At 39.7% G+C, this 18,264-nt stretch overlaps 1 protein-coding gene across 1 annotated transcript in view; it reads left to right on the top strand.

Moving 5' to 3' along the window:
- Positions 1 to 18,264, top strand: part of stau2 (staufen double-stranded RNA binding protein 2) — a 117,768-nt gene that overhangs the window by 17,758 nt on the left and 81,746 nt on the right. Inside the window, exons 6-7 of the mRNA XM_030756793.1 lie at positions 6,838 to 6,997; positions 16,332 to 16,439. Of these exons, the coding sequence (XP_030612653.1) occupies positions 6,838 to 6,997; positions 16,332 to 16,439 (268 nt within the window). The remainder of the gene's footprint in view (positions 1 to 6,837; positions 6,998 to 16,331; positions 16,440 to 18,264) is intronic.

Below are 18,264 nucleotides of genomic sequence, written 5' to 3'. Positions count from 1 at the left end.
TTCTCCCATGTGGATTAGTGGTTTGCAACCCCATACAGGGTCCAAGGAACTTTTAATACACAACCGAACACCATGACACTTGATGTTTTGAAAACTGTGTTTACTTGACAACATGGGCTATTTTCTCACACTGCTTTGCATTTTGCATGTGCAATCGCGTGAGGCTGAAGGGAAGGAGCGCAATCAATGATGGACACAGGGAATGAAGTATGGAAGTTGGGAGGGAGAGAAAACAAGTAAAGGTCTGGCAGGAGTTTGGAAGAAAATGCAGCTGGTGGAGGAGTGAGTCTATCCAAGTTTTTGTATTTTTTTCTCCCCCCCAGATCTCTGTCACCCTTTTGCTTCCACTACAGTCCCATCCCCCTTAAAAAGCTGTGTGTGTGTGTGTGTAACTGTGGTTTCATACATACCACTTTTCATGTTTGCATGTGTGTTTAGCACATCTTGGTGTTAAAGCTCAGTGACCCTGCAAGACAAGTAGGCCAGTACCCTCCCTCATTCATGCTTTGTTATTTATCTGTGTCTGATGGGCCCACTTTTTCCTCACTGCTGCATTTTGTTGTAGCAGAATTCACACCTTTTCATCCAGTATTCAAGAGGAACACATAAAGAATGCTTTACTTACTTTAACGTATCTGGTAGTGGGGTAAATGGAATGGGTCTCAATATTTTTCCTTTGTTAAAACAGACTTGTTTTGTTTTTCATTGACTATGCTTAAGTTATAAAAAATACTGAGGTCAATGTATGTGCAAGCATCGTTGAACCAAAAGCTCAGGCTTCCAAATTCTCTAAAGTGATTTTCAGGGAGTTTTTTTCTACCCTTGGCTCTCAGTGATGTCAGTGAGAGCAAATATTCCTAAAGGGCTCATTATGGTCACCCCATTGGTTGTGTTGTGAACCAGCTGTGATTGCCCCCGCCACCATTTCTACTGGTGCTGAGGTTGCTGTAGACTTGCTGCTGTGAGCACAGAAGCCCCACCCATGTCTTGTCAAAACCTTGTTTGTGAGGGGCAGCCAGTCAGATGAAAGTTGGCCAAAAACCAGGTCCAATAGTGGATGAACTGAGCGGCTGCACAAAGGCGCGGTTTGAATTAAATAATGTTTATTTTGAAGTGTGACTGATGCAAAGCTACTTAATTAGAATCCAGTAATTATTCTGGAAACAAGCGTAATACATCCCCTATGAATAAGAGTCTCCACCAAAGAATAACTTTCTGTCTCTGTTAATAGACAATCTGCTAATACCGTGTAAAGGCTGTGTTTGCTGTCATAGTAGCTTCAACTCATCATGTCATGGATTCCAAAAGATACTGTAAATATTCTTTTGAATTTCTGGTGCATACTAACATGACAGCATCACTTCCTTTCTGCAGAGTCGTCAGCTGCATTTTTGTGCTATGTCCCAAAGGTGTTCTTTTGGATTCAAATCCTGGACAAAACTCATCCTTTATAGACTTGTGAAATCCTTATCAGCGGTTTTCACTGAGAAAAAGGTCATTGAGGAAGAGTTCCACGGAGTCCACACAGTAAATGTTTTTTTGCCATAGTTTAGAGGTTAACACATTTGCCTAACATGCAAAAAAGTTCCCTGGTTCAAGACCAGGAGGAGATGCATAATCAAAAGCACCCAACAGCATAGATGACACAGATTAGTAAAATGTTTGAGGTGGTATGTGCTTTTTTGGTTTTTCTCACTCCCACTATAAGTCAGACAGTAATTAAGCTATCTTGAATTACATTATTGACATTATTGATTTTTTTTTTTTTTTTTTTTTTTTTTTAGATTTAATAACATTTGAATGCCATTTGCAACAGTTATAATAAATAATATTGTTTTGTACTCCCATAGTTTCATGGGTGTCCTAAATTTAATAACACCTAACTTGAAAAATGAAAATTAGCTTTAAGTATAATACATTTTCATTAAATATCTTCATATCCTGTGGTACAAGGCCCTGTGACAGTGGTATTTTTCTGTGGGTGAGTGTGTGAATATTGATGCAGCCAGTGTAATAAATATGACTTACCTTGTTTCTGTGAAGGATTTTTTCATTGATGGCATTTTGGCCTCATTTACACAATTATCATCAAATTTTAATCTGCCCAGCACACATTTCTTCAGGTACTTGCAGGCTAGACACTTTATCAATAGGCATTTCCCTGACTCTCCCAATGTCCCCGCCACTACTATCATTGATTCTATAATGGAAATCAAACCTTTTTCTAAGGGCGCAATATCAAAAATCTATAATTTCCTACTTTCTAATTTTTCAGTAACATCTGATTACCCTCGCATTACTTGGTCCAAGGAACTCACATGTTTCTGACTTGCCCTTTCTTATCCGCGTTTTGGGATTCAGTTTTTGATTCATTTTCAGCTGTTGTGTCTGTTAGAGTTCCATGCTCCCCTCTGATGGCTCTGTTTGTGATTCTCCCTGATGGACACTCTTTACCCTCCCACTTTGTCAAACTTGTAGCTTTCCTTACGTTGCTAGTTGCTTCTTATGCATTGGAAGGATCCACACCCACCCACTCACTCACGTTGGATAAAAGATGCTCTTTTCTTTATGAAACTGGAGAAAATAAAATATTCTCTAAGAGGCTTTGACAATACATTTTTTAAAGTTTGGCTGCCCTTTCAGAATCACGTTATCTCACTGACCCTTGAGGTGACCCTGTAACCACAAGGTTTCTCCCTCTTAATCTTTCCCTTTCCCCTCCCCTCTTTCCTTCTGCTCCAGTAATATCCTGTATACCTATGCTCTAATATAGTGTACCTGCAGATTGTATATAAATAATGATTGCAGTAGCACCCCCCCCCCCCTTTTTTTTTTCTTTCTTTCTTTTTTCTTTTTTCCTCTTTTTCTTTTCTTTCTCCTGTTAATGACCCTTTTAATATATATATGTATGTATCAGGGGAGTATGACAACACCCGTTGAAGTTGAAATGTACTCGATTCCCCCGGCGCTGGATGTTGTTGTTTTTTCAGTGTTCCAGTGTTCTTTTTCTACTTGTAAAAATTAATAAATAAATCATATTTTAAAAAATAATTACCTTTCTCATTTCCTTAGACAACTCTCTCCTTAGCTTACTCTGGTCCATGTTCACTGTGGTACACACCATCAACAGTACAGTGACTACTTTTCACCCTTTAAATAGGGTGAAAATCAATAATCAGTAAATTTTTATTTATTATTACTTTTGTCTGTTTCAAGTTATTTCAGTGGCTATTGTGGGTTTTTCTTTCTTTAACAGATGGGTACCGGCAGTTTTGTCCATGCCTGTATAAGGATTTAGAACGCTAATACTTTTCATGCTACTGAAAATGGTTTCCAGGACAAATGTCATGCTGTCATTTATAGTAATAAGTATGACACAAAATCTCCAGTTTCCCAGTAGTCCTGTGTGTGGGCTTAAAAAAACTAGAACCTTTGAATGTGTCTGTCTCGTTTTATGTTCACGCATAAGTCTTTGAATGATTAAGATGAAACGGTAAGAACACATGGCACACATCAAAGAGAGCCACAGGGAAGGTTGTGCCTTCAAAGTCAAATTCATTACTCATTCCCAAATGTTGATGAGTTAACGTTTGATTGAGTTGCAGCATTAGGTGTTCTCTTCCTTGAGTCATACTAGATACGCACATACACACATTTGTTCCATCAGCCGACGTAGTTTTGCTTTTGGGTTTTTTTAAAATAGTTTTTCTGCTCCTTTTGCAGCGTTCTCCACACTCTCCCTACAGGTGTCCTGTTTCAATTTGCTCTCTGTAGAAATAATAATAACAAAAATAATGATTGATAACACAGGTCATGCTGGTTTAGCTGAGGTGTTGCTTTTTAAACACTAATGTGATTTTCCTGCCTTTGTGTGTGTGTATGTGTGTGTGTGCATGCGTGTGTCTTTTTTTGTGTGTGTGTGTATATGTGCTTGCTTGTGTTCTTGGCTTACTTGCTTGTGTGTAAGCCACTACTTTCCCACGTTGCAGAGTCGAGTCTCCCACAGGCATCCCTCCACGTCCCCTTCTCTCTTCTCCCTTTCTTTCCTTCCCTTTTTTCTTCTCTCCTTTAGTCTCACTCCTCTCTCTCTTTCCTACTCCTCTCTCTCTTCCTCTCTGCACCTGTATTCAGTGCTTCAGCCCCAGCTGCTCCCATCTCAGCTCCGCACTTTTGGCTGGAGCCCATGTTGCACTTGGCATGTCCTCTGAGACCCTGGGGCCACACTTGACGTGTGAGGGCCAGGCAGGCCCCCGCCCAGGGAAGGCCCCTGTGGCCAGGAGTTGAGAGCAGACGGATGAGAGGAGGGCTGTGGGCTGGAGGAAAACCTGCTGGAATTCTGGGAGTAATATGCTGACTCATTCTTAGGCCTGCTGAGCAAGACATTAAGAAACGTCAAGAGAAGAAAGGGAAGAAGGGAGGAGATGTTTTTTAAAAAAAAAGGAGAAATGTGTTGCTATAACAGATAGGTTATGTTGAATAATTTTGAAAAGAAGTCCATGGAGGAAAGCTGTAATTCCAAGTCAGTCATGTTGTTGCACGAAGCACACAGTTGAGCTTCATGACAGTGGCGTTTGTTCAGATGCTCTGGATTGAGCCATAAGTAAACGTCATTAAACATCAGTCATCTGTAATAGAAGTATAACCTGTGTGGGAATAATGTTTTTTAAACATTATTCTGGGGCAAAAATCAAGACTTTTACAAGTTTTTATCAGGGTTCATTGTTGAATTTTGAAATAATGAAGTCAAAGTTATGCCTCTCCCACTCATTTCTGGAAAGCATTACTGAGATGGCTGCCAAATGGTTTGAATTTCTTCTAGAAGACCATTGGTTGTGATACTGTAAGTATGGAAGCAGTATTTTTATTGAGTACTGCAAAACAGTTATCAATATTTAGCTTCATAAAAGCTTCAACTTTGAGTTTACTGTTGGTTCTTACTGACGTAAGTAGTTTCTATCAGTTATACTAACGTTAGATTTTCCAGAGTAATGACATCTTGGAATAATTGCTACAGAAGTTGATGATCCCTGAAATCATCAGTCAAGCAGGATGGAAATTAATATTATCTAAAAGTAAGAATGTGTTTGTCACTTGGTTGAAGAGTTGACCACATTCATCCATGCAGAATTATTTTCGACTGAGAAGATACTTTAGGCTACTCCCTTATTTCCACAAGAGGTCACCACAGTGGATGGATCCTCATATTTGATTTGGCACAGATGTTGTACCAGATGCTCTTCCTGACACAGCCCTCCCATTTATCCAAATTTGTGACTGGCACTAGTACACTAGCTTTTCCTCCTCATTTGTGTCTCCTCCTGGTCTTGAACTGGGCATCTTTCACATGTAAAGTTAATATGTTAATGGCTACATCATGGAGCCACTGTTATTTTTCAGAATTTCACATTAGGATGAACCCCCTGATTTTTATTTTTTATTAGGGTTAGGTTAGGTTAGGTTGGCATTTTTTATGAACAATCTTGAAAACTATTGGGTGAATCACCTTAACAAATATCTGATTCCTACAAGGATGAACTCTGACTGAGGTACTTCTCCCCTTCCCCATTGTTTTATTATGGTTATGCACCACTGACCACTGTAAATTGGCCAATCCTTTGGTTTATTGACAGATATTAAACTAATATTGTGCACATGGTAAGCATTATGCCAGCTAAATTAGTCATAACATATGATCTCAGTGGTTAAATTAGAGTATGCACAAGGGGGTATTTGTAGCTTTCATACATATCAAAAACCTGGTGTTGGGTTAGAATTAGCTTAACTTGATACCTTTTCATTTAATGATGTACATGTGTGCAATTTGTTAAGACAGACACTGCAAAAGTTTCCAGTGCATGCTGATTTTTATGTCCAGCATGTTCAAGTTTCTTGGGTTCCCCAAATTCCCACACGCACCCAATCAATTATTATGGCTACAGTGCCAACTAGGATGTTGTGCTGTACTAAATGTGTACACAGAAAAAAGGAAAGCTGTACATCTCTAACGGGAGCTTTAATTTTCTGCAACAAGTTGTTACAAAAATGTCACCATGTTTACTTACTATGGATTGTCATGCTCTGATTAAAAGTTTATTGCTTAACATAAAAATATTAAATACAGTTTGGGAACCAGACTCCAGTTAAGACCCATTTCCATAAATCTTAGCTGCTGCTATCCATTTGTGTCGACCACATATGGTGTCTGTATGTCCTCGTGAGTGTAAGTGTATATTGGCAGAGAAGAAAGCAGGCAGGGCGGCGGATATTAAAAAAAAAAAAAAACCTTCTTGCTTCTCTTATTAGTTTTCCCACTATTTCTCTTTCCTTGTCCTCAGTCCAGCAGACATTCTCAGCCCTTCTCCTACTGACCCAGGAGGGGGGTATCACACACGCAGACCTCTAAATCTGCTCAGTGACAGCTCAGTCCCACTCTGTCAGGACCCAAAGAAAGAGAGAATAATCTATGTTTGGGGCAAGAAGAAAGAGGACAGGATATATGTCCCTGCGCTTTGTTTTGCATGCCTGAGCTGAGATTCAATAGCACTGCATTTTTCAAGTGGTTGGCCAGCAGGCTATTGTGTAGTAATTGACCCTGATGAAGTGGTGGGCCTTTAATTTGGAAATGGTGTAAACGGTGAGAATTGATAACTTGGCTCATTATGTTAGAGCCATTTCCTTCCCTAGAATCTGTTTTTAAGTCAGATGTAAACGTTCATTTAAGGGTAAGGGTAAACACATTGATCATCTAATGTCCTTTAATGTCCACTCCTGATCTGGTATATATTGCACTAACCAGTTTTCTTTATAATGTTTTTATGGTTTGTTTGTTTATTTCAGGTACCATTATCCTGTTCCTAAGATCTTCTATGTGCAGCTGTCTGTAGGGAGTCATGAGTTTATTGGTGAGGGACGCACTCGCCAAGCAGCCAGACACAACGCTGCCATGAAGGCCCTGCAAGCCCTGCGCAATGAGCCCATCCCTGAACGGCCACCACAGGTAGACATACAAGAACACATAAAAACAGGATCTGTCAATGTTTAAGATGCACTTGTTAAGTTCTACTCCTGGAATTCCCATGGGTAGTTTCATTCCACTACTCCTAGGATAAAAACTTGCATTAACTTCTGTCTGAATGTCTTTGTTGAACTTGCATGTGAAAGTTTTTGGGCTACTGGCCACAGCAATACTGTTACCACTCATCTCTGTACTGTGTACTGTGTGAACTCTGTGTATGCAGCTGCAACAATTTGAAAAAATTTAACTAAATATTAATCATCTTGAATTAAGGCTTCAAGTTGATTTACAGGAAATGGTTGTATAATGCTACACTAGGGAAAACAGTGGTTGGACCTTGCGACCTTGTGGAGGGAATTTGCAGTCTCGTTGCTTCGAAGACGGGGACCAGGTTTGCGACCACTCGCAGTCAGTTACCATCACAGCAACTTTGGCATATCAAAACAGTAATCAAATGGCAATAAGATGTAGTCAATTTATTTGTGATAGTAGGGCAAATAACTGTAATAAATCAGGGAAAATTGCAAATCTGTTGCGGTCTACATTGACAGAAGTTCACATTAACTACTGACATTCAGAGTCCAGCCAGAACCTCATAGATTTGAAACAGAGATTCAAAAATTCTTCTAGAAATAGTAATGCAGTTTACCTGCAGCATGACATAGGGCTCAGTAATCTTGCTTTTATATATTTTTATCTCCTGCTGAATTTGTAAGTTTTCTCACCTCCAAAGAAATGAACAGTCTCTAATTTTTATGGTAGTTTGGAAAGAAACAGAATATCAACCAGAAAAGCAGAAATGTAAATGTAGAAAAAAAAAACACATTATATAAATGTTATAAATTGATTTGCATGAGTGAAATAAGTATTCCCTACAACCCAGCCAGAATTCTGGCTCCCAAAGACTGGCTATGTGCCGTATGTGGCACAAAAATTACAATCAGTCAATCAGTTACAGATATTCCTGATTGCAATTCATTATGTGTATAAAGCACTTATGTCCACAGAATCAGTTTTTTCCAATCCAACCTCTCCAGCGCCATAGGCACGACCACAGGGCTGTCAAAAGATGTTACGGACAAGATTGTCGACCTGCAAAAGGCTTACAAGATAATCAGCAAGAGGTTTGGTGAGAAGGTAATGACTATTGGTGCAATTATTTAGAAATGGAAGAAATCTAAAATGACCATCAATTGCCCTCAGTCTAACCCTAACTCCCATGCAAAATCTTGCCTCATGGGGTGATAATGATCATGAGAAAGGTGGTGGCTCATCCCAAAACTACACGGAGAGAGCTTGTTGATGATCTGAAGGCAGCTGGGACCACATTCACCAAGAACACCATTTGTAACACACTGTGTTGCAATGAACTGAAATCCTGCAGTGACTGCAAGGTCCCCCTGCTCAAGAAGGCACATGTACAGGCCTGTCTTAAGTTTGCCAGTGAACATGTAATTGACTCAGAGAAGGCTTGATAGAAAGTGCGGTGCTCAGATGAAACCAAAATTGAGCTAATTGGCATCAGCTCAACTCACTGTGTTTGGAAGAAGAGAAATACTGAGTATGACCCAAAGAACACCATCCCCACAGTGAAGCATGGAGGTGGAAGAATTATGCATTAGGGCTGTTTTTCTGCTAAGGTACAGGAAGATTTCACCCCACTGAGGGGACAATGGATGGGGCCATGTACCATAAAATTTTAGATGAGATCCTCCTTCCCTCAGCCAGAACACTGAAGATAGGTCATGGACGGGTCTTCCAGCACGACAATGACCTAAAACATACCACCAAAGGAACAGCGGAGTGGTTAAAGAAGAAGCACATTAAGGTCATGGAGTGACCTGGCCACCCTCCAGACCACAGTCCTATAGAAAATCTGCAGAGGGAGCTGAAGCTTTGAGTTGCCAAGCAGCAGCCAAGAAGCCTAAAGGATTTAGAGTTTCTGTAAAGAGGAGTGGGCCTAAATCCCTCCTAAGATGTGTGCAAACCTGTGTGTTTTTTTCAGGATTTTGGGATGATATTCTGTCTCTTGCCATTAAAAGGAAACTACTATAAAAACTAGAGTCTGTAAATTTCTTTGAAAGTGAGCAAACTTACAAATTCAGCAAGGGATCAAATAATTATTTCCCCCACTTTTTAACCAGAATACAAAAAGTTATCAACCAGCTGAGTCAAGTACGCTATTGCAAAAAGACATGCTGTATCAGGAGTTGCGCTCATCAGCGCAGACTGATTCAGATTGATTGCAACGTGTTGGCAATCTGTCTGCATTTAAATAAAGGCAGAAATATTTTGCAAGCCTTCACTAGTCTGAGAGTGATGGCAGTCACTCTGGGTCGGGAGACAACTTGTCTCCCACCATGTGACTTGGGCGATCGAATTTGGTCACCCAGAGTTTGAGGGTGTTGCTCGCTCAATCTGTAGGCAACTACTTGCAACCACTGAGTTTTCCTAGTTGCGAGGAGGTTGCCATCGTATTTTTATTCTAGTGTGACTGAACCATAAATCCATATTATTGTTGACTAATGAAGTCAAAGAGCAAAAAACAGCAGTCTGTTCATTCCTACTTAACATGAAAATTGTCATATGATATTCATTTCATCATATGAATTATTTATTTATAACTTTTATAACTTATTTAAAGCAGCATTCATTCTTTAAACATCTTTGTTTTTTTCCTGCAGTTTTCTTGACAGTTACATTCAACTGTGCTTTGATTTGGTTCAGAAGTACGGTTGAGTTTAACAATTGGACAGCAGTGGAAGTCTATGGGAGAGAGGATTAAACTCTGTCAGGCCATTCATTTTGTTATTTTAATGGGATTTGACACTCAGCTTTTTGTGACAAAATGTTTTCAATATTCAATGCACAACTTGTTTTAGTTTCTTTGTCCTTGTTTTGTGGAGTGTATACACAAGGAGTCGGCTTGTACTCGATATCTGGGTATGTTGAAATGAAATGCAATTCATTTTTTAAGCGTGCATGGCTTTAAAAAAGAATTGAAACTAGGAATGTTCAGTACCATGAATTTCCTATCAAACCGATACCAAGTAAAAGCCCATGATAAAAATCTGATACCTGTTCTGTACAACAAGTGTCACTATCAGTATCAGTGTGACTGGTATTGTTTTCACCTAGTGTAGCAGGACCCACCACAAAGGCAGTTTTGAGTACTTTAGTAGGTCTTTATATGGCTCTTTGGAAGTCTGTGGATAGATTTTGTCAGATACAGTCACAAAACTTTGCAGCTTTGACAATCCTTTTTGATATTTCTTCTCTATCAGAGTAATCCAGTGAAAGCTGCCAGTCCAACCAATTATACATAGCAGAAAGGAGCTGTCAGTTAAACTGGCAAACTTAATTTTCTAAAATGCACACAAATACAGTATAAATCGACAGAATTCAGCTTCGAGAGCATTGTGTATGCTTTCCGGCATCCACAGGCACACACTCTTGCACATCTTGAGGCTGCTTTCTAAGGCTTGGCAGAGCTGTCTGCTGATAAATGCTCAGCTTGTTCTTCTATTATTTGCAGCTACATCGACAGCTTTCATCCCACCCATGGTTATAAACACCATCATTAATTAAAAGTCAAGTGCTTTTTCCTTTATTTTGATTTGGTGTTGCTTCAGGGATGCTTCTAAAACATGTTTTGTAGTATTTCTGTAGTTGCTAAGATGAATGCATATCCAGCTTTCATCAGATTGAAACTTACCTCAACTCCAATTACTCCAATGTATAATTTAAGGCCTCCATAGTTTTAGTTTGCACTTGGCAGAGGTTTATTTTTTGTTTCCCTGTTTCTTTTTTTTCTGGCGCTTTTCTTTCTGTCTACTCCCAATGTCATTGTACCTTTCCAAAGTTTCCCTCAGGCATAGCTGTTAACTGTTGTTATCATCTCCCACCGGAAATCAAATTACCCCATATCCTCACAGCCTGGCATCACTGATGGTTATTCAAAACGCTTTGGCTCTTCTCACTTGCCTGCCTTGCTGTCCTGTGGCGTCGGCCTCTATAAATGAGCTCTTTGTTTGCTGCAGCTTCTGAGTCTTGATTTACAAATTGAGGCACATTCTGTCTACAGTATACGTCTTTCATTCTGTCTCTGCATGAGTCTGTGTGATCCTACATGTGTAAGTGTGGACGCCCTCCAGCATGAAGTGTTTCTTTTCACCATGGGCTGTCAAACCTTTATTTTGAGGAAGACCGCAGGTAAATATCAATGACGCTGTAATTAGACTGTTTATACACCAGTGGGGAACACGATGTTTCCACGGGAGTCATGGAGCACCTGTGGTCTTACTGATGAAATATTGAAACGGGTGACTAACTTGTAAATCCCCACCAGAGAATTTACATGCTGCTGAAATACCAAGATTACAATATACAGTACAGTGCAGATGTCTTGCGTCATCCTTCAGTGCTTTGTATTTTGCTGGGAAAATGAGAAATAGATGCAGTGATTTATTGAAACATACAAACATACATGGAAATACAGTATATAAGGCAAAACGGAGTTTGTACAATTCTAATAATCAGTATTTCTAATAATAAGTCAATATTTGTCAGTATATCACCACCTTTATTCTTCAACACAGTCTGAACTCTCTTAGGCAGCTTTTTTGACATTTCTTTAAGTAGTCTTCAGGAATAGCTTTCCAGGCTTCTTGAAGGACTTTCAAAGCTCTTCTTTGGATGCTGGCTTTTGTTCTGTTCTCTCTCAAGATGATCACACGCTGCTTCAATAATGTTGAGATCTGGGCTCTGGGGGAGGCCAGTCCATGACTGATAGTGTTCCACTGTGTGTTCACCTATCCAGGTATGCTTTTAATGCATTGGCATACTGATAAATGAAGGTCTTGTGAGTCAGACACTTTCTGGATGGTATTACATGGTAGATCAAACTCTCACAGTACTTTTCTGGATACATACATTTCGATCCCCAACACCACTGGCTGAAATGCAACCACAAACCATGAGAGTTTTACAGATGGCTGTAGACACTCAGTGTTGTACCTCCTTCCTCAGCTTCCTGAGCCTCTGAAAATGATCAGGTAAAAGGATCGAAAATGAGTGAAAAGCAGCCAATGTCCAAAGACAAACTTTGAAAGGCCTTCAGAAAGCTGGAGAACTATTGCTCAAGACCACTTTTAAAAAATTACAATAAAGTCTTGCTCCTTGAAAGCAAAATACAGTACATTGCCAAAAGTATTTACTCACCTATTCAAATCATTGAATTCAGGTGTTCAAATCACTTCCATGGCCACATATGTATAAAATCTTGGGCATGCAGACTGCTTCTACAAACATTTGTGAAAGAATGGGTCGCTCTCAGAAGCTCAGTGCATTTCAGCGTGGGACTGTGATAGGATGCCACCTGTGCAACAAGTTCAGTTGGGAAATTTCCTCGCTACTAAATATTCCACAGTCAAGTCTCTGGAGCTTGAAAAAAAGGTGACTGAACTGCTTCCAGTCATGTTTTTTTCAAGCTCCAGAGACTACTATGACCTGGATGACTGAGAATCTACACAGATATTCCACAGTCAACTGTTAGTGGTAGTATAACAAAATGGAAGCATTTGGGAATGACAGCATCTCAGCCACGAAATGGTAGACCACGTAAAATGACAGAGCGGTGAAAGCAGATGCTGAGGTGCATAGTGCACAGAGGTCACCAACTTTCTGCAGAGTCAATCGCTACAGACCTCCTAACTTCATGTGGCCTTCAGATTAGCTCAAGAACAGTGTGTAGAGAGCTTCATGGAATGGGTTTCCAGTGGCCGAGCAGCTGCATCCACCCTTTTATCACCAAGCACAATGCAAAGTATTGCATGCAGTGGTGTAAAGAATGCCACCACTGGACTCTAGAACAATGGAGATGTGTTCTCTGGAGTAAGAAACCCTGCTTCTCCATCTGGCCATCCGATAGAAGAGTCTCGGTTTGGCGGTTGCCAGAAGAACGTCACTTGTCTGACTGCATTGCACCAAGTTTGGTGGAGGGAGGATTATGGTGTGGGGGTGTTTTTCAGGAGTTGGGCTCGACCTCTTAGTTCCAGGGAAAAGAACTTTTAGTGCTTCAGCATACCAAGACATTTTAGACAATTTCATGCTCCTGACTTTGTCTGAACAGTTTGGGGATGGTCCCTTCCTGTTTCAACATGACTGTGCACCAGTGCACAAAGCAAGGCCCATAGACAAGGATAAGCGAGTTTGGTGTAGAAGAACTTGACTGGCTTACACGGAGTCCTGACCTCAACCCAGTAGAACACCTTTGGGATGAATTTGAGCACAGACTGCAAGCCAGGTCTTCTCATCCAACATCAGTGTCTGACCTCACAAATTCTGGAAGATTGGTCAAAAAGTTTCATAAACACACTCCTAAACCTTGTGGAAAGCCTTCCCAGAAGAGTTGAAGATGTTATAGCTGCAAAGGGTGGGCTGACGTCATATTAAACCCTAAAGATTAAGAATGGGATTTCACTCAAGTTCATATGCATGTGAAGCCAGATGAGCAAACACTTTTGGCAATATAGTGTATAAAGAACCAAGGGCTGGCTCAAGATTTTGGCACAGTACTGTATGTTAAAAAGTTCCTCTGATAAAAGTTGCATGCTCAAGGTGCAAGCTCTGTAAGAACAGGTGTGCCTTTAATTTTACAGAATTGTATTGTTCATTCATTGAGAGCCTCTTCTTCCTATTCCCCTTTGAAATCAGTTGAGCTTAAATGTAGAAGTGAAATGTTCTCTTCTTTTCATTTAAACAGTGACTTCAAGGTGATTGCTAATATCTCAGCGCCCCGTATGGGTTCTTATTCTTTTCATCCATATGCAGAAGTATTGCTGGAGTCAGAGTTGGCCTTCAATTTGTCTTTGTCACAGGAAGGTTGCCGGATCTGCTTGTCATTCCAGTTTGCACCCAAACGCACACCAAGCAGCTTGTTAATGCCGCTTTAAGATTAATTCAGGCTATTAATCAAATGTATCAAGAATGTACTTTCAAAATGAAAGAGGAAAATGTGATCATGAAAAAAAAAAGAGTCCAAATTAGAAATGAAATGAAAGCAGTGCGAAAAAAATAGAATGAACCCCTTTGCACTGGTTCACTCTCAAGTTTCTCTTATGTCTATGTATTACAGGGCATTCAGTCCATGACTTACGTATTGTATAGTACAATGGTTTTTGTTTATTAGTTAGCTTCGTAGTTGTAAAAGACAAAAAATAAAAACAGATCGGTGTCACCATCTTTTGCTTTTTACCTCAACAGTTCTCTAAGGTTCTCTTGAGAGAGTGAAAGTGTGTCTTTGCAATGCTATTAAAAATGTATTCAATTGTCTCAAATTCACTTCTGATGGGCCTTAAATGTTTTTAGTTAGAGTCCCTCGAGTATTTCCAGCACACAATGATGCTACTTATGACCCCTCTACACATTTTGATCACGGGATCAGAGTCCATCCTTAAGGCCAGTTTATTTTTGAACAGCCAGATTCCAATCAGTAACCAGATCATTTTGTCTTCTCTTCACATTGAAAAACACATTTGGAAAATGTTGTGAAACTTAACAAAATACTTTATTTCATTTTGTCATCAAATTATTTATTTGAAAGGCACATTTGGATATGTATTTTAGTCAATATTTCAGTCTCAAGTTTAGTCCTAAATCTCATTTAAAATTGTGTTTAAAAGGTCTAAAAAAAAAGCTACTGGCCTACAGCTATAAAGTCTTTATACCCGCTTGCATACATTGTTTCCAGGAGAATTTGCTACAGTTTCTGAGTTGCTTCTCTGAGTCACACAGGCCTCAAGATAGGTATGCAACCCCCTTGCAACCTCCAGTTGCTTGGGACAAATGTGTATTTCCCAATCGGTTGGCAAGGGGCTGCTAGAGGTTGCTGCCCATCACTAGGTGAAATCGGTTACGTAAAGGGTGCTGCACCAAAAACCTGTGATCGGGGCCTTACTTGTGTTTAGATTTAAGATCATATACTGTAGAATGAAACTAGAACTAATTGAATACCATGCTAATGTTACTGTGTGATAAACATCTTAGGCTAACACAGAATTAAACTGTATATCTCAGTACAAATTATCCATGCATGCCTCTCACCACCTCTGTGTGTTTGACCCAGTGTGGTAGGTGCAGCAGGACTCTTTCATGTGAATTTCAAGAGATCTCGCAGTGTTAGTCATGTGCCACATCAGGTCATGTACTGAGGCAGGAAAAGGAAAGAATCCAAAGGGAAAGACTGCAGTCATTCAGACTTAATCAGACAAAGACTGAGACAGTCCTCTGTTCTCATAGACAGCTAGCAGCAAAAAGCCCCTTGCTGTATGTTTGGTGACGTGATATCTATGTTGCAAATTAGGTTTTATTATCAGCAGAAGATGCTGTAATGATGGATTCCAATATTTCAATTCAGACCAGTTCAAGAATTCCTGTAAGCTACTTATCACTATATTCGTAATTTGAACACTATTTAACTGACTGAAAGTTCAAGCCACAGTCATCTTATGATAATTCCAGAATTGCTTTATAGATCAACTAGACTTTTTTTTTTTTTGTGAGAGACTGAAATTTCTAGATGTGTGATTCTTCCTGTGAGCTCTAATGCGTTCCCACTGACCTTAAGCTTTTCTTGTTCTCTAGTTTGTCTTGAGAAGGACACAGTTAATAATATTCACAAATGATAAATGATAATTTCACAGCCTGGAACAGAGTGTTGCTATAAAGTATTTCTCATATTTAATGGAAAACCCATTTAAGAGGCCTTCTCACACAGACAGAGGACCACCAGTCATGTCCATGTAAGCAAGTTCTTAATCCCATATCAGATAAGGGTTCTCTCCAGAAAACAGACTAGCTTTGTGGCAGGTTGGCCGACATCCACACTCTTCGTGTGCAGTTCAGTATTATCCATGTTTGATTATGTGCCACAGTTTTGGAGTCATCATTTCTTATGTTTTAACACATTTGGGGGACAAAAAGAAAAATGTATTTTCACATTTCTTTTTCTCTCCAACCTTGTTACAAAAATGTCTGCACGTTGTAGCAGGCCTCATGCCCTTACTCTTGCTATGAATGACTATAGTGAATACTTTTGCTTTACTTAGATCTGATAAGCAAAAAGTCATGTGCTGCACAATGCATGACAAATGGTTCGTACCAAGTGTGTGTCAAAGTGAGAGAAACAGCAAAATTCTAACACTGTTGTTCAGTGGAGATTGTGAAAATAAAAAATAGTTGTCATTTACCTACTGTGTCGCACGACAAACCCTTGTTAAACATTTTCCCTCTTTCAAATGATTTACTTGTTTTCCAGAATCCAGAGGAAAAGGGGGAGACTGAGGAAGGCGCTGATGCCAGTAAATCAGAGATCAGCCTGGTCTATGAAATCGCCCTCAAGAGGAACTTGTCTGTTAATTTTGAGGTGAGAACAATATGAGAAATACCCACAAGGATATGTTCGTGCAATGTTATTATTATTGATACCAAGGGGATTTGGAAGTTCCTTGAAGTAATTACCGAAGCAATCCAGAAGGAAGATAAGCCGTGCAGTGAGAAAATGTGCAAGTAGTCATGACTCAGGATTTGTGTAATGTCAAAGTGCGGGAAGCATTTCTAAAGTTGTTTTCGTCAGTAGCTGCTTGAAAAGATAACATGCCGGAAATTGAAAGAGTCACACTGGGAATCCTCCAATAAAGATGAAATTAGATATTTAAGGATGCACATTTCCTTTATTTGTACTTCAGTGAGCTCAGTTATCTTAGTGAGACTCATATTAAATATGAGAGTGTGTTTCACTGTGGTTGTGTAATTGATTAAGCAAATGGGAACGGGTTCAGCTGTGTGGTGTTGTGACTGGTGACTCAGCTTAGCTGATGCTAATCGAGTACAAACCTCTAAAAGACACTTTAGTCTATTAAATCTCATTTGTATCTGGACACCCACCTCTCTCCCAAAGGCAAAAGGGTTACATAGTACAGCACAATACTAGAAAGCCTTGTTCCATTAATTGATCGCTGCTTTCGCTGAGCGGGCTTTTCTTTGTGCAGGCTTATTGTTAAATTAACTCTAATAACAAAAATTCACATTCAGAATCTGCCTTTTGACTTCCTTGTTTCACTTTCACTCGTTTCATTTAGACATGAAGTATGTTCTACCTGTGTGATCCTTTTATTTGGGGTGGGTGGGGCACTGAATTAATTAATTTCAATTCATCACTGCAAAGGTTCTTCCAGGTGAAAATTTTCAGACTTAAGTAACTTAAATTCAGTTACCTGTTTTCTTTTGTTCTGTTTTAACTTGGTTACTATTAACTGTATTTAAATTTTCTATAATATTTTATTGTAATTATTCCTAGTTTTTATTATTTTGATTGTACAGCATTTTGTGACTACATACCTGTGAGAAGCACTTTATACATAAACTTTTCTTACTCACTACTTACTACTTTCTTCTGCTAAACCAAGCTTCAGTATGCCACCAGAATTCTGTTTTTTGTCATTTAAACAGGAATTATTGCATATATTTCTCAAACATGAATAAGTGTAGTCACTAATTCTGTGGAGTTGGCCCACTTTTGGCTCTACCACAGAGCATGTGTGATCATAGTATTCAGGGATTTTGCTTTTTGTTTAATGCCTGGTATGTAGAGGAAATTAATCTTATGCCGCCTTTGCATTGGCTTTCTTGTTGGCATATTATAGTTTCTGTTTGGTAAGAACGTATTCTTAATCACAGCTGCTTCTGGGAAAAGCTTTTTGCATCAGCTGGTTGCTGGCTTGGAGAGCCTCTAAAACCTGACGTCTATAACTTTAAACAATGTTTTTCACTGACATGATCCAATGGATAAGACGTGGATTAACCCCTTAACTGGCAAGGGCCCGGTGACGGGCCGTTTGTAGTCCCTTTTATATGGCAGGCTAGACCCTCCCATTTTTATTGACACGTCATTCGGCCAATCATGTAACTGGCTGCACCAAATCACCTGACAAAGCTACGTGACGCCCTCTGAGTATTATTGGCTCTGGGAAACCCATTTCTTAACATGATTGGCCGAATGAGGTGTCAGTCAAAATGGGCGGGTCTAGCCTGCCATATAAATGCACTTCATTCGGCCGGCGGACCAGACGCAGCCAGTTAATAGGCTATGAAATGGGTTGTTCAGAGCCAATAATAACCAGAGGGTGTTATGTAGTTTTTGTCAGGTGATTTTTTTGCTGCCAGTTAAGGGGTTAAGTTCCTTGCTAGCT

This window comes from Archocentrus centrarchus, chromosome 20 (genome assembly GCF_007364275.1).
Source record: "Archocentrus centrarchus isolate MPI-CPG fArcCen1 chromosome 20, fArcCen1, whole genome shotgun sequence".
NCBI classification, from domain to species: Eukaryota; Metazoa; Chordata; class Actinopteri; order Cichliformes; family Cichlidae; genus Archocentrus; species Archocentrus centrarchus.
Note: the sequence above shows the minus strand (reverse complement) of the source record. Positions and strands in the feature narration are given on the sequence as shown.